This window comes from Asterias amurensis, chromosome 17 (assembly GCF_032118995.1).
Source record: "Asterias amurensis chromosome 17, ASM3211899v1".
Classification (NCBI taxonomy): domain Eukaryota; kingdom Metazoa; phylum Echinodermata; class Asteroidea; order Forcipulatida; family Asteriidae; genus Asterias; species Asterias amurensis.
This window is the reverse complement of record NC_092664.1, coordinates 14,203,529-14,226,254: the sequence shown is the minus strand read 5'-3', so window position 1 is coordinate 14,226,254 and position 22,726 is coordinate 14,203,529. Positions and strand designations below refer to the sequence as shown.

General features: G+C 40.2%; 2 protein-coding genes across 3 annotated transcripts; one reads left to right on the top strand and one right to left on the bottom strand.

Annotated features, from left to right (window-relative positions):
- Positions 1–549: 549 nt before the first annotated feature.
- LOC139949461 (sodium-dependent phosphate transporter 2-like) lies at positions 550–17,953 on the top strand. 2 transcript variants are annotated; one of them, XM_071947807.1, is made up of 13 exons: positions 550–681; positions 4,700–4,897; positions 6,375–6,525; positions 7,224–7,364; positions 8,232–8,317; positions 8,840–8,936; positions 9,845–9,964; positions 11,052–11,138; positions 11,843–11,989; positions 12,606–12,774; positions 13,565–13,747; positions 14,418–15,409; positions 15,721–17,953. In XM_071947807.1, the coding sequence occupies exons 2-12, from the start codon at positions 4,727–4,729 to the stop codon at positions 14,719–14,721; spliced, it is 1,656 nt and encodes a 551-aa protein (XP_071803908.1). In that variant the 5' UTR covers positions 550–681; positions 4,700–4,726; the 3' UTR covers positions 14,722–15,409; positions 15,721–17,953. The 2 variants fall into 2 exon arrangements, with proteins under 2 accessions (XP_071803908.1, XP_071803909.1); XM_071947808.1 differs by lacking the exon at positions 11,843–11,989.
- A 4,037-nt stretch (positions 17,954–21,990) lies between these two features.
- On the bottom strand, positions 21,991–22,329 carry LOC139950140 (cornifelin homolog B-like). Its single transcript, XM_071948766.1, has one exon. The coding sequence runs from the start codon at positions 22,327–22,329 to the stop codon at positions 21,991–21,993; it is 339 nt and encodes a 112-aa protein (XP_071804867.1).
- Positions 22,330–22,726: the final 397 nt, after the last annotated feature.

The window sequence follows — 22,726 nt, the reverse complement described above, 5'->3', positions numbered from 1 at the left end:
AATATACAGTGTCCAATATCGATGTACAAGGTAGACATTCATTGTACAATGCTATGGAAATATCCAATGTCCAATATAAAAATAAAACATTAACATTGGCAGTACCCACATGTGAATGTCCACCAATATAAAAAAAACTAGTCATCTAAAACACTGCTTGTGTAAAGATCGCGTTATCGACAGACAACTTTATCAAAGGCCCGACGAAGACGGAAATAGCACTCTCAGAGCTTCATATTGTGCATTATGGCTACTCTTAAAACGTAGAACCACCCTCCCAATCTGCCTATGATAATGGACTTTGTAAATGCAAAATTACACAAATTATATAAACAAACAAAAAATGACATAAAAAAATTGACCTTATCATCACAAAACTTATCCTAATATTAGGGAGCAAATTACAGATATTGCGTTAATATTAACCGATTTCCTTTTATGCATAAACATTCTACGAACGAGAATTTGACCGGGAAGGCTGTGACCCTCGGGCAAAGTGCGTGATTTATCTCTTTTTTCCCGTTCGCAGCGCAACGATGCTGTAGTGAGAGGGGAATAAGTACATATAATAATTATAGAGCCTACAACTGCCTGCCGATTAGTTGTGTATGTACAATGTAATACCACTGGAAACTAACTCTTTTTGAGAACAAAAGGCCTATAGCAATTTGGTCATAGTAGGTGAGTATTAAACAGTTTCATGCGTCCATGTTTTCGGGAAGGTTTTATATTTGTTATGCTGTCGGAAGTCATTTGGAAAAACTGTGGATTGATCAGTTGATGTATTTATTCGGTGTTAAGGCGTACATGGTGAGGTATCAATTTTTTATTGGTGGGGAGGGGGGTGTTGCAGTACATCTTGTGTAAATTATCTTGCTGCGTTTACAGGTTGATATGTTGAAAGACAATTGTTGTCTGTGGTAACACCATTGTGTGTATCCACACTGCAAAAACTGGGAGTGTTAAATTGATTCTCTTGATATCTATATTATGTGACAACACTGTTACGGTGTTAATTTCACCAACGATATAGTACTGGGGCTTAATAACACCATGATGGTGTTGTCACATATAGGCAGGAATAATCAATTAAACACCCAAGTTTTTGCAATGTGCTTGTCGGTAGGTTTTTTCCTTCAGAGAACTGTCTTGCATTATTCTACTACCGCGGAGTAGATTTTTCGGGAGACTTCTCAGTTCTGAAAAGAACTGGGCCCAATTTAATGGCTCTGCTTACCGTAAGCACAGAATCAGCGCTTACGGAAGCAGGGAATTCTGTGCTTACGGCAACCGTATTTCACGGGTGAGCGGCGAATTTTGGCTTCTGCGCGTGCGTACACTCCCCGTTACTAGGCATTCTAGGCTTACAAGGTTAGCGCAGAAAATCGGCGCTTGCACGTAAGCGGGGAATCGTGATCGTAAATAAGCGCAGAATTCGGCGGTTAGCAGAGCCATGAAATCGGGCCCTGTCTTGTAAACACAGATTGCAAACGCGTGCTCAATATTCAACAAACGTCGAGAAGCACTTACTCGGTAACCAACACGATGCCCTGCAAATATTATTTTAAACCCATATGAAGTAAAGTAAGTGGGTTGATTTTGTTGTACTGGATAACAACTGAGGGCACTCAAAGGTCAGCCACATACAGCGGCCTTTGGCCTCCAGACCTTTTCACCCTGTCTCAATTGTCCAGGCCCTGTTTTAAAGGCAGTGGACACTATTGGTAATTACTCAAAATAATTATTAGCATAAAACCTTTCTTGGTAACGAGTAATGGGGAGAGGTTGATGGTATAAAACATTGTGAGAAACGGCTCCCTCTGAAGTGTCATCATTTTCGAGAAAGAAGTAATTTTCCACGAATTTGTTTTCGAGACCTCAGATTTAGAACTTGAGGTCTCGAAATCAACCATCTAAACGCACACAACTTCGTGTGACAAGGGCGTTTTATTCTTTCATTATTATCTCGCAACTTCGATGACCGATTGAGCTCAAGTTTTCACAGGTTAGTTATATTTTATGCATATATTGAGATATACCAACTGTGAAGGCTAGTCTTTGACAATTACCAATAGTGTCCACTGCCTTTAGAGAACGTTAGATTGCGGAGATACAAAAAACAACATTGACTGACGCAGCATCTGAACTTTAATCCCATTTTTACAGGTGTGGCGGTTTCAGTCTTCCGCCATGTTCAGTTTTTCGGGACTCGGTACGGCACTAACAACTGACTACTTTCGCTTACTGTGCGCAGGCGTCACATGACGTAATATGTTACCCGCCGTATTTGGTCATTCGGAAAACTCAACACGGTGGAAAGTTGAAACCGCCACACCGGTTTCCATGTCAGACCAAGCAATAAGCGTTTTTGATGGGATGTTTTTTTCTTTTCTTCTTCTTCTTCAAATATCGTGATAAAAACTGTGCATACCTGCTTGTCCCTTTAAAGGCAGTGGACACTATTGGTAATTACTCAAAATAATTATTAGTATAAAACCTTTCTTGGTGACGAGTAATGGGGAGAGGTTGATGGTTTAAAGCATTGTGAGAAACGGCTCCCTCTGAAGTGCCATAGTTTTAGATAAAGAAGTAATTTTCCACGAATTTGATTTCGAGACCTCAGATTTAGAACTTGAGGTCTCGAAATCAATCATCTTAACGCACACAACTTCTTCTTTTTTCTTTTCATTATTATCTCGCAAGTTCGATGACCGATTGAGCTCAAATTTTCACAGGTTTGTTATTCAACCAACCTGTGAAGGCTAGTCTCTTACAATTACCAATAGGGTCCACTGCCTTTAAATAGTAAAAATTCGACAAACGTCAACCGTCGGGCGAAAACCTTTGAGTCAATAATCTATGTACATGTTTTTATATTACATTACTTTTAAATTATATTTACGCAAGATAAATGTCCACGTAATTATAATGATAACTGATTGTAAATGCAGTGTTGCATCCGCAGTCCTGTTATTTGATGTGGTTGTACATGGACTTTTAAAACTGTGATGGAGCAATGTTCGTTTTGCGTTTTGCGCTTTGCGTTTTGCTGGCCACTGCTACAGGAGCAAAAATTAACCAGTGTCCAATATTGTTCTGTGGACCCCTAAGCATGGGGGGAGGAAACCTGGTAGACCGGCAATAACTTACACTGATATTCTCAAAAGGGACACGGGACTTGAATCAGCAGATTTCAAGTCGGCAATGGGGGAAAGGGAGGCTTGGAGAACCATCGTGATTCGAGGACATCACTCGACTTAAGCAAGCAAGCAATGTTCGTTTGTTCAACCCTTGTACGTAGTGTACACAGAACAAAACATCGCGGGTCGAAAGTTTAGTGACAAGTTTGATCGTAAACGATCGATTTAACTTTAAACTTAAAGGAACGTTACAGAATTGGTAAGAAACACAAATCGTGAAGATCACGGATTTACATAAAACTTACACTGTCAAATGATGATGATAGTAAAAAGCATCCCTTTAAATAATTTTGTCTGAAATTTCACATTTGATCTATATTTCTCTTGTGACCCAGATGGCCGATCGATCTCAAACTTCTACAGGTTTGTCAGTTTATGTATATGGTGGATTACATAAAGTGCTTAAACTGCCAGCAACTGTTTTGATAGCAAAACCAATTCTCTAAGGTTCCTTTTAGGTAGGGCCTACTCGCAAAATAAATGATATAAACAAATTAGTGTCTACGTAAAACTCAGTTCATATTATTGTTTGATGAACTTGTATAGGCCTTAGGGCTTCTGTGACAGTAAGGGCATTGGTTTTATCACGCCTAACTATTAACTGAACATTCGAAAGAAATGTATTATTGGGTGTTTTTTTTTCGGCCAACATCACAATGCCGGTGTCGCATGCAATTATGTCCTCTGTGCAATACTATCCGGAGGACATTATTGCATATGCAATAATGTTCGCCGGACAGTTTTTGCATATGCAATCGTGTCCGCCCGGACGCTGCTGCATAATGCAATTGTGTCCGCCGGGACACATTTGTATATGCAGTTGTTGTGTCCGCCCCCGTGCAAAACCGTCCTTGCAGTATTAAACACCCTTGGTCGACGGAACACGTTTGCCGTTTTTTTCTTCAAGCTAAGTGCATGTCATGAATGACATTGGAAATGTTCGGCCGTTGGGTATTCGATGCAATCATAAAATACGTGAATATTCATGCTGCATACATACATGTACAGTCATGTACATGTCCGCCGGACGATTTTTACAAAGCCCCGGACACGGTTGCATATGCAAAAGTGTCCGGAGCGGACAGTATTGCATGGCAGACACAATTGCATCTGACACCGGACGGCTACTTGGGCCACACTAAACTGGTTTTGGCTGTCGACCCAAATCATATGTCACAATCCATAAGCTAAGGATGAGGCTTTGGTATCCACGAGGAACGTGGTAGAGATTAATACACTATACCATTATGATACTGTACCGGTGTATAATTAGTAGGCCTGGATTTTCACTTTTGACAGGGCAAGGCCGTATTCATTTTGCACAAAGGGCTCTTACATTGGAAGATCTGTATGTACATGTGAATCTTTTGAAGGGGCACTAAGGCCAATACCAGGGGCAACACAGGCCATGGCCACATCAGTGGCCCGTGTGTAATATATATTCCTGGCCTAAATTAGTGTATTGTAAAGCCTCCATTGTACATATTCTTCGTCTTCAGAGCCATTTCCGCCTGCCGTCCATCGCCATGGATCTCCCGTTCGTAACGAGCACCCTAGCCCCCTTCGATGACAGCATTACGTGGATAGTTGCCGTTGCTTTCATTATCTCCTTCGTGTTGGCGTTTGGACTCGGAGCTAATGACGCTGCCAATTCATTCGGGACTGCTGTTGGTGCCAAGGTCTTCACCCTTACGCAGGTATGTGACCACTGGTCAACTATAGTCTTGATTTGCGACGTTCGTTTTGTTAAACGTACAACACGAATTGCTGTCCGCACCACTGGTCAACTTTAGTCTTGATTTGCGACGCTCGTTTTGTTAAACGTAGTTGCCGATATCGTAACACGAATTGCTGTCCGCATCAAAGATTATGCGGGGAGAAAAGATGTATGTATCACTCAACCATCTGGATCAAAATTATCTGTTTTGATCCTGTCCTTCTGGGTCAGCGTATTAAAAGATTAGACGTAGCACCCTAAAGATGATATGACCTCTGACGTCACTCGAAAACCATAACATGATTCGCGCGCATACCGACGGGCAAAACCTTTGTGTTTTGGCAGCCAGCTAGAAATTGTATGCAATCTTACCATGGCTACGCGTCTTTTTGCCCAGTGAAACATGACGTATACAGTGGGTTTTTTTTCAACACGGGGCGGTTTGAATGTAAACCGTAGGTCACATCGTCTATACCGGTGACTAAATACAACAGAAGACTACTGGTCAGCTAGCATGCAATCGAGTATCCAAATGCTCTTCATTGATAATAATAACATGTTATAAGCTATGATATTGTTCACAAAACTTTCCCTGAGATGTCCACCACTTACTGCATGTAATTCGCAATGGTGCAGCTATCTAAAATTGTCATTAAATGCCAAGATATCACACTAAAGTCATTACAAACTTCCTTAAGGCAGTGGACACTGTTGGTAATTACTCAAATAATTATTAGCATAAAAGCTTTCTTGGTGACAAGTAATGGGGAGAGGTTGGTGGTATAAAACATTGTGAGAAACAGCTCCCTCTGAAGTGCCATAGTTTTCGAGAAAGAAGTAATTTTCCACGAATTTGAATTCGAGACCTCAGATTTAGAACTTGAGGTCTCAAAATCAACCATCTTAACGCACGCAACTTCGTGTGACAAGGGTGTTTTCTTCTTTCATTATTATCTCGCAACTGTGATGACCGATTGAGTTCAAATTTTCACAGGTTTGTTATTTTATGCATTTGTTGAGATACACCAACTGTGAAGGCTAGTCTTTGATAATTACCAATAGTGTCCACTGCCTTTAAGATATGGGCCTATCCAGTTATTTTATGACTATTTCTACTCTTCACAATTCTCTTTCGATTCTCAATGATTCTCTGTCGATTCTATCGGTTCTCCATCGATTATCAACAATTATATCTATCCATCTATCTATTCATCTATTCGTTTTGTATTGATTCATTAAGAATATAAAAAATATGTATAAACAAATCAATTGTTTAATATGTTTCATGTTCTCTATTTTTATAGACCCATAGTGTAATACAGCTCTTGTGCTGTTGTGCTGTTTTTGTATCCTGTATAAAGACCTTTAAATAAATAAATAAATAAATAAATAATTATCTATCAATTCTCTATCGAACTCTCCACGATTCTCAACATTTCTCCTTCGATTTTCAACAGGCCCTTATCTTAGCCTCTGTCTTTGAAATGATCGGTGCAATCGCTCTAGGTGCCCGAGTGGCGGATACCGTACGAAGCGGATTGTTCGACCCAGAGCTCTACAATGGGCATGAGGAACTGCTGATGGTTGGCCAGTTATCTGCATTAACCTGTAAGTATTTGGGCTAGAGGGACCTTGTCACTATACAGGTAATTTGCAGGCAACAGGCTCCAAGCAATTCGTTAGAAAAAAAGCTTGTCTATAGGCCTATCCATGTATAAAAGAAGCATAGTTTTCGAGAAAGAAGTAATTTTCCACGAATTTGATTTTGAGCCCTCAGATTTAGAACTTGAGGCGGCGAATTTTTGCTTCTGCGCTTGCTTACTCAACGTTACTAGGCATTCTACGCCTACAAGGCTAGCGCAGAAATTCGGCGCTTGCACGTAAGTTGGGAATCATGATCGTAAGCGCAGAATTCAGCGGTTAGCAGAGCCATGAAATTAGGCCCCGGTGACATGACAGAAACTTATTGCCAGCGTACAGTTTTTGTCATGACACCGGTCTACCAGAGTGATGTGGAACGATGACAGAGTTGGAGCTTTGTTTTGAAGGCACTTGAGCATATACAGTCAGAAATTTGAATAATTATACGTTGCCTGATTAGAAACCAAAATTAATTGCATCAGCAAGAGAGTCGTGAACTTATTCTTTCCAGGGGTGGATTTCACAAAGGTAGTCCTAACTTAGGACTAGTCCTAGGCAATGCTAAGAGATAGGACTGGTCCTAAGTTAGGACCAGTAACTCATCCTATTTATTTTAGTATACTTTTAGTTTTAGTATAACATTTTTGTGTTGTTTCCATTATCAGCTGCGTGTATCTGGTTGATGATTGCCACGATTATTGGTATCCCAGTGTCTGCATCACACAGCATCGTGGGTGCCTCGTTGGGTTTCCATCTCGTATTGTTCAGCGGTGAGGGCGTCGACTGGTTTGTTATCGCGAAAATAGGTCAGTTAATCAGAATGGTTAAAGTTATTTTTAGTCTCGTGCACATTAGTGTTCGATTCATATCAATAGGGGGCAGTAAGTTCATGATTACCATCTAAAAGGAAAACATTTTGTATTATATTTGAAAGATAAAGAGTTGAGCAAAGGAGGTTCCACGATTAGACGTGATTGGTTAAGCGTTACATCGAAGTTTGGACTTGACAACAAAAGAGGTCCATAACAATATTAATAATAATAACCGTATGTACAATGCGCATTTTTCAATCGATACAGAGCGCCAAGTATTTTTCACTGCAAGGTGAGTGGGATTAACGTTTTGAATCTATGAGACCTAATCCTAAGCAAACCATGTAATGGTTTACATGATGCTGCGGCGCTTTCAGCAGCCACAGTCAAGAACACCGGGACGAACCCCTTCTCTTTTCGACAAGTGTATGCACTTGGTTCTTTTACATGCGTTACACTTTACATGGGACCAACGGCTTTACGTCCCATCCGAAGGACGAAGCAATTGTCTTGCTTAAAGACACAAGTGTCACGGCTGGGGATTCGAACCCACACTCTACTGATTAGAAACACCAGATTTTGAGTTCGGTGTTCTTATTAACCGCTCGGCCACGACACTTTAATCCGTACTTCAACGCAGGAACTTGAAAAAAAACTGTGTGGACTTACGTCCACACAGTGTTTATACAGGGTTGAAGAACATGGGTTTTTGTTAAGTCACAGAACAAAAGAATGTCTACAAAGTGTATGTATCGTGGGTGTTCATTGAGGTTTATTGGGGGTGTTGATAAGCAAAGATTCTTATCAAGTGTTTCTGAAAAATTTTATCTTGGAAAATAACTCTTTTTATTTTACTTTCAGTTATTTCTTGGGTCGCCTCGCCTGTACTGTCTGGTATTATCTCATGTACTATCTACTTCATCTTAAAATATACCATGCTGGACAGAGTAAGTATAGTTTGATCTATGATTTCTAAAATAAATAGGCCGTTGTGGCAGCTAGAGATTCTAGATATTTTTTATTTCTTCAAGGGAAGAAATTTAATGATAAAAATCTATTACGGACTAAAAATAAAAAGTAAAGGTCATCGAGAGTTTAAAAATATACTATTTGTGTAGCCTTGTTTTCTTGTGTTATCGTGTACTGTATACTACCGACTTAAAACAAATAGAAAACATGTAATTTTCGTTGCTGGGAGAAAAATCCCTACCTACCTACCCTATTTTGGGGGCCCCTTACGCCAACATAACATTTTGTTTTTTGCCTTTGTTATAGTTAGTCAGTTAAGTGATACATTTTATTTGCAATGTAGGTATCTAGCCCTTCGTTGGTGGTCTTCCTATGTTATTTTGTCATTATCTTGTTTTCTCAGTTTGCACACACAAATAATATCAAATCGGTTCAAAGTAACTTGGCGGCTTGTTTTGCAGAGACGATTATACTTTTCTTTTCTTGTTTTATGTTCACAGAAAGACGAGCTCAAATGGGGCTTAATGGGGATACCGTTCTGGTACTTCTTTGTGGTTTTTATAAACGTCTTCTCCATTTTCCTTGGAGTTCCCCAAGGTGAGTGAATGGTCTTATCTTTCTTATGTGTGGATCAATAAGAAGTGTATAATGACTAATAAGAATGTATATTTGACGATGACTAGAGCAAGCTAGTCGAAACGTTGAGACCAATTCAGAACTAACTCCGCGGCGGTACAGTTAATTACGATCCTATATAAGCTAAAGTAGTAGTCCAGTCTATTTTCTATACCATCCGCCCTGGTAATAGTTAAAAAGCAGGACAGTTCTTTTCAGAACTGAGAAGTCTCCCGAACCTCCGATTATCTACTCCGCGGCAGTAGAATAAAGCAAGACAGTTCTCTAAGAACAAACTCTACCTGGCAAGTAGATACACACATGGTGTTACCGCAAACCAAATATACATTGATATCTCACCATGCAATGCCTCAAATCATATTGACTTATAAGAAAGTCATAATAAATTAATGTTTAAGTACATGACTGATGTAAGAACACATTCAATGATTAATTTTACTTTAAAAACGTCCGCGTCCTTGGGTCTGGCCTGGCCCTGCCCTATACAGGACTCTTCCTCTGTACACTGTTTTATAATAGGATAAAACGAAAGTGTTAAAGGCCGACAAAGTTAGGCCTGGCCCATGTTAAGTTCAGTGTGACCCGGAATTTGTGTCAAAATTCCCCAGATATCGGTAAAAAATCGTTATTTACACCACTTCCCAGGTCCGCATTTTACCCAAAAATGGGATACAGTAGTGTAGCGCTTCTTAATCTAACTATGACAATGTTTGCCAAAAAAGACAAAATGGTAATATTCTGCCACAAAGCATATCCAGTGTCCAGTGTATCTTTGACGAAGAAGATATAACCTTTGAGATTAGCGACGACTCTGTTTATGTGCGTTTAATAATCAATTTTAATGTAATTGTTTCTTCTCTGATTCACAGTTGCTGAAAGTACCGTTCTGGGTCCATGGCTGCCGGTCATTATCGCTTTAACTACAGGGTTTTGGGTCAGTATCGGTGTGGTTATATTCTTAATCCCGTACACGAGAAAGAGAGCTCTGGGTAAGTCAAGCATCTTTTAAAGGCAGTTACTCAAAATAATTATTAGCATAAAACCTTACTTGGTAATGAGTAATGGAGAGCTGTTTATTACTCAAAATAATTATTAGCATAAAACCTTACCTGGTAATGAGTAATGGAGAGCTGTTTGTAATTACTCAAAATAATTATTAGCATAAAACCTTACTTGGTAATGAGTAATGGAGAGCTGTTTGTAATTACTCAAAATAATTATTAGCATAAAACCTTACTTGGTAATGAGTAATGGAGAGCTGTTTGTAATTACTCAAAATAATTATTAGCATAAAACCTTACTTGGTAATTAGTAATGGAGAGCTGTTTGTAATTACTCAAAATAATTATTAGCATTAACCCTTACTTGTTAATGAGTAATGGGGAGCTGTTTGTAACTACTCAAAATAATTATTAGCATAAAACCTTACTTGGTAATGAGTAATGGAGAGCTATTGCTAGTGTAAAACATTGTGAGAAACGGCTCCCTCTGAAGTTAACGTAGTTTTCGAGGAAGATGTAATTTTCCACGAATTGGATTTCGGGACCTCAGATTTAGAATTTTGGGTCTCGAAATCAAGCATCTGAAAGCACACAACATCGTGTGACAAGGTTGTTTTTATTTCATTAATATCTCGCAACTTCGACGACCGATTGAGCTCAAATTTTCACAAGTTAGTTATTTTATGCATATGTTGATATACACCAAGAGAGAAGACTATTCTTTGACAATTGCCAATAGTGTCCAGCATGCCTGGGGTCCAGTGTCCTCTAAAAGAAAACTTATGTCAAGAGGATTACCGAATGTTATTGAAACCAATCTGTTTCGAAACCCTATCTTCTTGAAGCATTCAATGAAGATGTCAGAAAGATAGTAATGGCTTGTCTTCCAACACAGTGAACAACGACAGGGATTGTTCTTGGCCCACGGCCAAGGCACAGTGTAAATCGCATTTGATTTGCTCTGTTAAAAATGTCTGTGTTTATAACCCAAACTTTAACCAACAAGTGTATTGCCAAATCTTTCAATTTTGGTCTATATTGATCGATAGTCGTTTCCATTGATTTATTTGACCAGCTGCCGAGGATGCAATCAGAACAACTGAACATAGAGTTGGATATGACAACATGGGCCTTGATGAAGGAATTGTAGAAATTAAGAATGGTAAGTCTCTTTATTTACAAATTTTCACACAACTTGGTGAAAAACCATTTGAGGGTTTAAACAACTTGTACGGGAGTTGGGTACTTTTTGTAACACAAAACACAGTGTCCACAGATTTACATTAAACTTACACCGTTTGAAGATACAGATAGTAGAAAGCGTACCTTAAAATATTTGATGCTGAGGAGCTGTAGTTTTTGAGAAATGAATAGAAAAATGTCATGAAAATACGTTTTGACATGCTAAAATAATTTTCGTCTCATGATCAGTGAGACGAAAATTATGTTCATGACATTGTTTTACTGATTACCCAAAAAGTACAGCACCTCAGCAACTAATATTTCCGGGGAAGCTTTCTACATAGCATGATCTTCAAACTGTGTAAGTTTAGTGTAAATCTGTGGACATTGTGTTTTTTTGTCCTACAAAAAGTACATAGACCCTTTAAGCAAAGGCAGGGCAGTATTGCTTTAATGGTGGTATTTCTTGTCGAATTTTTGATTTTTGGTTTACCCTTTAGCAACCATTCATTTCTGTATGATTTTTGCACTGAAATTGAAAAAAAAAAATGTCAGGAAATTATTTTAGAAACAGAAATACATGGGTTTGTTTTAAGACTTATTATGTTCTGTGAATTTGGTTTATGTTGTCATGCAACTTGACAAGTCTTAAAATACCCTCAGGTGAATAATAATATGTTTCAGAATCGTACACTCCAAGGAACCCCGACGAAGATGACGGTGCGGGTGCGAGCACAGACCGTGCCCAGGAAAATCAACAAAACACGGGTAGCAGTGAAGCCGACAGCCCCGGCTCGTTCTCGAATGGCGGTGTCACAGCGGAGGAAAAGGGTAGGCACACTCGAAAATTGTACGCTCGATTCCATTGGGGATTGCGTCCAAAACAGTGGGAATTGCGGTAGATGGGGTTTGAGCTGTTTGTAAGCTCTATCCGACGAGGTGTTAGAGCAGTAGGCAAAGTGGCAGGGAGGCTTTACCCGCCGCAGTTATGGTCTGCCTACAGGTACAATTCGAGGCAGAGGTCGCCCTAAGCTGTGCCAGATAGCCAATGTGACAATGGGTGCGTTCGTTTAGCTTCCCTGGGTCGACCCCGGTGTGTGGCGTGTTTTTTCCCCAGGACAAACGTGTACAGATAATTACCCGCGTTCGTCCTGGGAAAAAAACCGCGGTCAACCCAGGGGGAAGCTGAACGAACGCACCCAAAGTGGAGTGGTATAAGTGTAGCGGAGCTGAGAAGAGCCGCGATTGAAAGAGAACATGTGATTGCAACGACTCCAGGAGTGCGCCCCAAGTACAACTTGAGGATGAGGCGGCCACGGACCCAAGTTGTTGCCGAGTGATGATGAAGCTCTTCTCTAAGACTATAACCCTACAACCCTTATACGTTAAACAATATTAGGAATACGTAATTATTATGAACTGAGTTTTACTTTCGACATCCTCACAGAAAGCGTTGAGGTGGACGTTGACGACACCAATGAGATTATCCAGACGGGCAAAGACTCTGACGACTGGAAGTCCGTGAAGGACACACCCACAGTGACTAAGATCTGCGCTCCACTGCAGGGTATCTCGGCTTGCTTCGCTGCCTTCTCGCACGGTGGAAACGATGTCAGGTGAGACATTTGATAAGTTATTGTTAGTGAACGCAAGAGCGCCCTCAATGTTACTGTGTGAAGCAAATTTCTTATTTGCATAAATCTGTCCCTGGAGGGTTCTGTCTTCGCTCGTCCCCAGCGCCTTGCTTTAACCAAAGGCGCTGGGATGGGCAAACGTATCATGCACTGTCGTTGGTTTAATAATGCGCAGTCCCATCATGCATCACACTCACACTGCACCATATTTCTATGCACTGCATACATGACGTACTTCCTGAACAAGAATCTGTGCAAGCGGATTAGCCAATCCCAGCGGTCGCTGGGGCCGAGCGAAGGTTCTGTCACTCGCACGGGAAATTCAAATGCCTGAAGGAGTATGATTCAAAAGAGGGCGCTATCAAAAGAAGTTTGTACACAGTTCGCCATGTGGGGGGGAGCATAATCTCCTTCCACACCGTCTCCTTCCAGTGCCTCTACGTTAATAAACTTGAAGAAGTCCTTTTGCCATAGCACCAGGTTATTGGTTTACAAGGTGCTGTTCCGCAGTGCTTTGACGCAATATGCTGCAAATCCATCCAGGAACACCGGAGCGAACCCCTTTTCGATAAGTGTTTTATTACACAACACACGGTTAAGTGTCTTGCTTGGACCAGGTGCAAAGACTGGGATTTGAACCCACACACTACTGAGCAGAAACACAATAGCTTGAGTCCGATGCTGCTCTTTAACCGCTGGGCAATACACAGGCTAATTAATAGATTGTAGCGTTCTAGTGCAATTTCAAATCTCACTCCCATCCATCCCGCAGTAACGCCATCGGGCCGTTGGTGGGGCTATACCTCATCTACGAGAATGGAAGAATAACACAAGACTCGACCCCAATCTGGATCCTCATCTATGGCAGTGTGGGTATTGCAATTGGTCTGTTCGTCCTGGGAAGGAGGGTGATACAGACTGTGGGCACTGAGCTGACTCCGATTACGCCATCTACGTAAGTTTAGTTCACAATGTTCTCATTATTTTTTGCTTTTCAATGTGTATGGATGACCGAAATGGGTTAATTTTATAGTACAGTACAATTGAACAAACATCTATGTTCTACTTTTGTCACGTTTTCTTGATTGTGCGCAACTGTAAGAACTCCACAAAGTATCTTTATTGTTGGAGCAAGCGCCATAAGCACTTACCAGCGTTTTAGAAGACAACATTATAACGGGTACCAGTCTATGTGGTTCCTAGCATCCCCAACACCAACTATTACAGTTCACTGTAATCACGGGCCATGTGCGTATAGCCTGAACATCTGACGTCACCAGACGGGAAATTTTTGTTCCTAACATCCCTATATAGTTTATAAGTTCTTTTGTATTCAGGGGTCATGTACACTAGAGCCTCTGACGTCACAAGACAAGGGACCAATCTAAGTGCTTTTCTGTATAGACAGTGTCTCGGGGAATTCCTTCCACCGTAGATTCGATCCTCCATACGGGGAACTAACATGGGCTGGAAGAGAACCGTATCACAAGAGGCTAGAAGATTGTTCATTTTGCCGCGTGGAACATAATCTCCGGGGGTGAGGGAGACAGAATCTCCTGCCATGCCACAACGACACTCAGTTCAAAGAGCTACACCTCACAAATATTTCCTTTCTATACACACAGTGGCTTTGCCATCAATCTAGGAGCTGCCGTCACAGTCCTCGCCGCCTCACTCCTCGGCATTCCAGTCAGCACCACTCACTGCCTGGTCGGCTCGGTGGCCTGCGTCGGGTTCATGAGAGCCCGTAAGGCAATGGACTTTAAACTCTTCACTGGTATCGTCAGTGCCTGGATCGTCACTCTACCAGTCACTGTTTTGCTGTCTGCTGCCCTCATGGGGCTGATTCAACACGCAGTACCCGGCGGATGTAATCTCGTACGGATGCAGTACAACGGCACCAATACATCGACGACAATGGCTTATTGAATGGAGCCCTCTCAGTATAGATGGATCGCAAAATGACGTCATTGGCGGCCATCTTTGAGCAAGTTCGGATGGCGACTAGACTTGACCACACCGACTAGACTAACCAGAAACCATAGACCACAGGGGGTTGACTGTGGGTGCGTTCAATTAGCTTCCCATGGTCGATCCCACGGTGCTCACTCGGGCGAGCCGCTGTCATGAGCTAGTCGAACGATCACACTCGCACTCTCGTGGTGGCGTCATGCACACCGGGTCACCCCCAAGACAAGCAGGGCACTGGGGGCTGACCCGGGTGAGCCCCTGGAATGAAGTCAAAGCTATTCGAACGCACCGGGGAAGACCGGTGTCGACACAGGGAAGCTAATCGAACTCATTCAGAATAGAACCATGCACAGGAGCATGACCGATATGGTAAATTCGAGAGCTACGTCACACTGTCAAGTCAAGTCGCTCATCCGAACTTGCTCTTTGGTGTATTCAAACAATAGAAACGGTGCACGCATATTATGTGCTGCACTCGACTCTCTCAGCCAATATTATTAAAAGAGCCATTCACGCGTGTACGTTTCGTCAAAGATTGCAGCAAGTACATGGGGTATATATTCTACAGCATCCTCAAAAACGCCGGTCAATTTCCTCTTTTATAGCTCACCAATCCGTCAACGAGTTTCTAACATTTCAAATAAAGGTATTCCATATAGAAGAGTTTGCGGTAACACCATGTAATAACAATCTCTAAAAGAGTTGGGGTGGTTCTGAAAAGAACCGTTGGGTTAACTCGACGTTTCGATCAGTATGCTCTGATCGTCTTCTGGAGAATGCTGGACTCTGATGCATTCTCCAGAAGACGATCAGAGCATACTGATCGAAACGTCGAGTTAACCCAACGGTTCTTTTCAGAACCACCCCAACTCATTTAGAGATTGTTATTACATGGTGTTACCGCAAACTCTTCTATATCTTATCTCCACCATGCAAAGTTTCAAATCCTACTTAAAGGTATTCCACTTTCAAGTAATGTCTACACAAGCATTCACTTCCCACGTGGTCAGTGCACATTGGCAGTACAGTATTATCCACCACCCTGTATTACACTATTAATAATAAAATAAAATAAAACATAAACTGCACCTTCATAATGGGGCGAACTTGTAAATATACTGGAGGTTGTCGCCCTTTAAAAGAAAAACAAACCACGTTTGTTTTATCATTTTCTTCCAAACCAACCGAATATGAAATGTATTGGTAACTTCACCATGAGGCTGAAGTACCAATAGTTTATGTAGTCCTCAAGTTGATACCCCAATGACTGATTTAACAAGATCATATCAGACATGGTTACAGTGAAGTTTCTTGAATGGCTGTCCAGAAGCAAATTTCTTGTAGTCTGCACAACTCACTGCTTAGGTTTATCTGTCTACAGAGCGGCCCATAAGCAGAGTGTTGATTTCCTCTAGCCAACACTCAAGGTGGTAAGTTCCATCTAAGAATGGTTTTATTAATATTAATAAACATAATTATTTATTTAGTCTCCAAGGCCCAATTTCATAGCGCTGCTTAGCAGCCGATTTTGTGCTTACCGTGCGGTTTCCATTTCATAGCGCTGCTAACCGTAAGCTCATAAAAAGGCATGCTAACCTTTCGGTGCTTACTATTAAATGATGTCACAATGCAAATCCATGGTGAACGTGCAATATGGCCGCCTATTTTTCTGCTAACCTGTGAAATACGCTTGCACCTTATTAATTTCTTCTTCTACAGTGAGCACGAAAATTTGCTTACTGTTGAGCAGCGCTATAAAATTAGGCCTAGGGCCCAATTTCATAGAGCTGCTAAGCACACAACATTTTCTTAGCATGAAATTTCTTTCTTGATTAAAACGGGATTTTCAACCGAATTTCCCTTTGTTGCATAATTGCTTGTTACTGGTATTCAGCTGTTGTTGTTTGCTTAACCTGAAAATCACGTGAAATTTGGTTGGAATCCTGTTTTTATCAAGGAAGAATTTTCATGCTAAGCAAATTTGTTTGTGCTAGGCAGCTCTATGAATTTGGGCCCAGACGACGAGCGGAGTATTTTGCTCTTGGTGGCTTATTTCGGACCCGAGAGGTTTACACATTGTCGTTCGCTGCACGTTTACAAGTTATAGTTTTTATATCCACATCATTCCAAATCTTCACGCATCACTAAATAGTTGAATTATAATTAAATAATAACATTGTTCTTGTTCTTGTTTGCTCTTCTTTATCCTGTAATGTCAGGCGTATAGCCACCTTGTTTTGGTTTGTGATACAATCATGTATAGTGTGTAAATTTTGCATTGTTTAAATTTCTCCATGTTTCAATATTTCTGAACTTCTGAATGAAATAATGTATAACTGAAATAATAAAGAATACATATTTAAATTGAACGGCTGTCTTGATGGATTTGTATAAAGTCGTTGCTTGTTCCCCAACTATCAGAAAGATAGATAGAGTCATTATAATTCAATTTCAAATTTAATAAATTTCATGGTTGATAAAGACGTTACTTGTTCCTCAAAAAATAGAAATCTTGGTAATGAATATAAATCCAATTGGAACAGTTGTCATTGTAGATTTAAATGAAGGATTTAAATGAAATGAATGAAATGAAAATGTTGCTTGTTCCTCAATTATTTGAAGAAAACAAATATTAATATAGAATAGATTTTCAAATGAAAAAGGTGTTCTTTAGAACTTGTTTAAAGGGTTGCTTGTTCCCTAACTACTTTAAAAGATTATTCTTTAGGTCAATTTTGATTGAAAAGTGGGAGGGGGATTTTTTTCGGGTGGTGCGTGCCCACTAAAGTGCCTCATTTTAAATCTAGACGTTTAAAATTAAAATGTACCCGCAAAGGGGTTTATATTCTTGAGCTTATATCAGGTGTTATGATTGGTTTTAAAGCCATTATAAACAGTATTGTCCAAGTCCCACACTTCGTGTATCACAACTTATATATTAAATAACAATCCTGTGGAAATTTAGGCTCAATCGGACATCGGAGTCGGGAGAAAATAACGGGAAAACCCACTCCTGTTTTCGCGCGTTTCGCCGTGTCATGACATGTGTTTATAACAAATCCGTAATTCTCGTGAACGAGAATTTATATTGTTTTACAGTTTTCTCAAAAAGTAAAGCATTTCATGGACTAATATTTCAAGAGAAGTCTTTCACCATTACCTTCTGTAAACCCTGTAAATTATTTGTAAATCTGTGAACTTTTTTTTTTCTGTACCGAAAGGGTCCAATGGCTTTTAGCTTTAAACGCGCGCAATGCAAAATACTGCCTCCGTTGCTTTATTTTTCTTTAACAACAACAAAAACAGTAAAATGACACATAAAGCAATCGTTAAAAGGAACTTATGAGGGAAAACACACTTTGCAACTATTGAGTGCATGTCTACTGTTTATTTGCCAGAAGTCCCCGAGAAGAGCTAAATTTTGTGCTTCCCTGCTGTGGCCCCAAAACTGTACCCAATAAAAAAAATGTTTTAAAGGCAGTGGACACTATTGGTTATTACTCAAAACAATTATTAACATAAAACCTTACTTGGTAACGAGTAATGGGGAGAGGTTGATAGTTTAAAACATTGTGAGAGACGGCTCCCTTTGAAGTGACGTAGTTTTCGAGAAAGAAGTAATTTTCCCACGAATTTGATTTCGAGACCTCAAGTTTAGAATTTTAGGTCTCGAAATCAAGCATCTGAAAGCACACAACTCCGTGTGACGATGGTGTTTTCTCTTTCAGTATTATCTCGCAACTTCGATGACCGATTGAGCTCAATTTTTCACAGGTTTGTTTTTTATGCAGATGTTCAGATACATCAAGTAAGAAGACTGGTCTTTGACAATTACCAATAGTGTCCATCCAGTGTCTTTAAGCGCTGCGACACACAACATTGCATCCCAAAATACTAGGGGAGTGTTGTCTGGAACTGTGGGGTCGACTTGATTTCACAAGAGCACACAATAATATTTATCGAAATTATGATTATGAGTTGTCAATATTCAAACAGTGATTTGTATTGTGACGTCAAAACTTTGCTTAGCAATTCAGACTCATTCGCAGTTGAGATCAATCTTTCGCCCTTTTCGAAACCACAGCTTGTTTTCGGCTTGAGGCTTCGTTCCTCACGTCTAAAGCCCTGAGCGCGTATGCACAAAACACGCGCAATTGTTAAAAACAACCGGCGGGGCCAAGCTCGCCTGAGCCGAATCCAAAGCCGAAGCCGTCGTTTCGCAAAGGGGCCTATTAATTAGTTTTTTTGTGTGAAACCAGTCTCTCCCAGATCTCCTTTGGTTCTGAACCGACGGCTTAACGAGGACATAGTGCAAGATGAACGCGTCTGGGTCAGATAACAGCAACTTTAAAGTTGTTTTTGACTCTTTGTACTCTTTGTTCAAACAAACCAATGAGTACAATGTGTGTGCATGTCTGATAATGGCCTCTATATTCTGGTGTTTATTACCGGTATGTACAATATGTAGGGATGGGGTGGCTCCCAGAAAATATTGAATATTGTCATAAAGACTGGATACATTTGGAAGTTGTAAAAAAAACCTTTAAAAAAACCAGTCGTCTCATTTGGTACATGGAGCTTATGATTGGTGTATCCCAACATAATTTTTTACACGCATAAAATGAACCTGTGAAAATTTGAACTCAGTTGGTCGTTAAAGTTGCGAGAGAGTGATGGAAGAAAAAAAACAGTCTAGTCGCTCAGCTGAGGTCTCGAATTCAATTCAAATATTTTAGTCCGCAAATGACTTACGTGCAGCTCAATGGTGCAGGTGACCTGGGCCAAAACTTGAAGTTAACTTGACTCTGTGTTCAAACAAAGCAACGAAACTATCTTTGTGTACATTTCTGATAACGCCATCAATTCTTCAATTTATTACATGTATAATGTTCAAAATGTCCAAAGGTTTAGGCAATAGGCACTGTGTGGGTTAGAGAGCTGTCCACATAATAAAAATGATTGATGTTTAAAGGAACACGTTGCCTTGGATCGGTCGAGTTGGTCTTTGAAAAGCGTTTGTAACCGTTTTTTATAAAATGCATATGGGTAGAAAGATGTTGTAAAAGTAGAATACAATGATCCACACAAACATGCCTCGAAATTGCGTGGTTTTCCTTTTACCTCGTCGACTAACACGTCGGCCATTTATGGGGGTCAAAATTTTGACTCCCATAAATGGCCGACCATGTTAGTTCGCACGGTAGAAGGAAAACCACGCAATTTCGAGGCAAACTTGTGTGGATCATTGTATTCTACTTTTAAAACATCTTTCCAACCATATGCATTTTATAAAAAACGGTTACAAACGCTTTTGTTTTGACCAACTCGTCCGATCCAAGGCAACGTGTTCCTTTAACACATTTTTTTAACGCTAAGAATCAAAAGAGAATCTCGTCAGAAAATGACTTGGTATAAACTTTGTCCGAGTGACCTGGGCCCAATTTCATAATGCCGTTTAGCAGAAAGCTGTTTGGCAGAACAAAAACCTGCTCGGCACAGTTCTTTGCTAAGCGAAAAAAGGAGTGAGATACCAGTTGCAACTAAAATGTAAACTTGATGGAAATTCGACTGACAACATGTTTCTGCTATAAGCAAGGTTTTTCTGTGCTTAAGTAAGGTTTTTCTGTGCTTAGGCAAGGTTTATCTGTGCTTATGCAAGGTTTTTCTGGCTTAGCATGTCTTTTGTGCTTGCAAGGTTTATGAATTTGGCCCAGATGTAATGACAACTATAGCATAGTCCCCCTAAATGTAAATAATCGCATGATCTCAATGTCACTTCAAAAAAACTCTATAAACTTGACTGAAGTTCAAATTTACTCCAAAAAGTATAAGATATTAAGTTAAGGTTTGCTGTAAAAACATGATACCCAGTGCTTTTAAGTTTGACATCTGTCAACGTGTATGTCAACTTGAAACACAAGTTGTCGTCACTTTTAAACGAAAACCCTGTACGCAAGAGAGAATTCCACATGGTGCAAAGTTTCTCATCCTACTTAATATAATTTAGAACAAAACCATTGATGTCATTTCCTTATAGATCATCACATTTCAGCCCTTTTCGAACCCAAAATACAAGTTTAAATTAAATCATTGTAAAATTTGATTTCTGCAACTTTCATCACAGTTTTATTGTTAAAGGAACATTAAAGATTTGGTGAGAAAAAAAATCGTCTACGATAACAGATTTACTTAAAACGTACACGGTCTAATGATGATGATAGTAGAAAAACATCCCTTGAAATATTTATGTCTGAAATGTCATATTATTTTAAAGAGAAATAAATATAAAAAAAGTTCCTGTTTTGGGTTTTTCGCTCAGTGAGCGTTTTATTTCCCTCCCCCCTTTTTTTAATCGATGTCATGTCATGTCAAAAAATATATTATCGATTTCACTATTCTCTCGTGACCCAGATGGCCGATCGATCTCAAACTTCTACAGGTTTGTCAGTTTATATATATGGTGGATTACATAAAGTGCTTACACTGTCAGCAACTGTTTTGTTAGCAAAAACTAAATAACATGTTACGTTCCTTTAAATTAAATCAGCCGAAATTTGGAAATGTGTCATTTGTTTAACTGACAGTCCTGAGTATAAAACCTAAACAAGGAAACAGTTATATAGAACTAAAAATAATCGGCAGAACTGTAGATAAAAACGCTAGATGAAACTATGTTATTTAAGATAAGTTAGATTAAACTCTACTCGAAACTAGGATAGGAATGTTAATGTCGTAAGCAGCAATTTAGAATATATTATTTTATTTTAGTTTTTGTTTCGGTTTTAGTTGTGAAAGTCATGATAAGACTACCGATACATTTTGGTAATGTGTGAATTTGCAATCAACATACAATGTGCATATACAAAAACGTAGACATAGGAAAATCGTCGACGTTTCGCGTTATGGTCTTCATCGTTCAAAACGTCCATCCGTGCTGTAGTGCTATTAAATTTGTGCTGAATATCCACCGACGTTTCTTCGATGTGGTCTGCATCATCCAAACAAGTTCAGATTTTCACCCCGTGTCTTCTATACTCGCCACTGCCCAAAATGAAGATGTTCACGTGTACAGCTGATATTCTGTCGTATCTATTGACATGTCTTGGTCGTTGGTCCCCAATTAAAGTGCCCAATTTCTGCAAGTTTCATCTCGTTGTCACCACCTTGCCAGTATAGTCAATCAGCAACCACAATCAACATCCCTCGACTCGTTGGAAAAGTCAATTTTTAAACGCGAGCCATCGACTCCCCTGCCCCCAGCGGGGTGTGGACGCCCATCTCCAGGGCACTTTGAATGACAGCACACGGTGCGCAAAAGCAGATCATCACCAGATCGTTGACGAGGGTTCCGTCGATTCCTTTGCTCTCCCTGACTTTCCCCCTTGTGGTGATGAGAGCCCAGATGTTCAGGAACGGTACGAACATACTCAGGGCGCAGATCAGACAGGTTCCGGCACCCACTGCCTCTGCCGTCTTGCCGTGGGTGTAGCACGGCACGAAGTAGCTGAATACACAGAGTCCGATGTTACTGAAGCATCCAAAGAGACCATTCTCAAACTGGGCCATAATGATGATGTATAAAAACAGTCACTTAAAGTCTGTAAAGAGCAAAGAAATTCGAATCTCTGTTCGATTATTTTAGCCGGTGGGATGGGATCCTTGGGTTTTCTCAAAGCAACCTCGCCGTGCACACTGCTCCAAACCTCGGTGGGAAATGAAGGCGTTGTCCGCACTGGTATCAATCCCCGCTCTATGAACTTATCATAACTTGTGGTTAAAACTAGTCTTGATTTCAAGACTCTCTATGGTGGAGTCCAGTTGTATATAGTCACGAAAACATAATCGACTATACAAACCGGAGCTAGCGCTTCGTGGTATGAAAGCGGTTACTGGAATGCTAGCGCCCTCTGGTGGCGAATGGTTCGTTAGTTGATCGGTATAGCTAACCATGGACCCAATTTCA

What these genes read in the sequence shown, in the direction of transcription:
- LOC139949461 (XM_071947807.1), top strand. Translation starts at nt 4,727, where the DNA reads ATGGATCTCCCGTTCGTAACGAGCACCCTAGCCCCCTTCGATGACAGC. An exon ending in CACGAGAAAGAGAGCTCTGG is followed by an intron (nt 9,965 to 11,051) that starts GTAAGTCAAGCA and finishes TTATTTGACCAG; the next exon opens with CTGCCGAGGATGCAATCAGA. An exon ending in TGTCACAGCGGAGGAAAAGG is followed by an intron (nt 11,990 to 12,605) that starts GTAGGCACACTC and finishes ACATCCTCACAG; the next exon opens with AAAGCGTTGAGGTGGACGTT.
- LOC139950140 (XM_071948766.1), bottom strand. Translation starts at nt 22,329, where the DNA reads ATGGCCCAGTTTGAGAATGGTCTCTTTGGATGCTTCAGTAACATCGGA.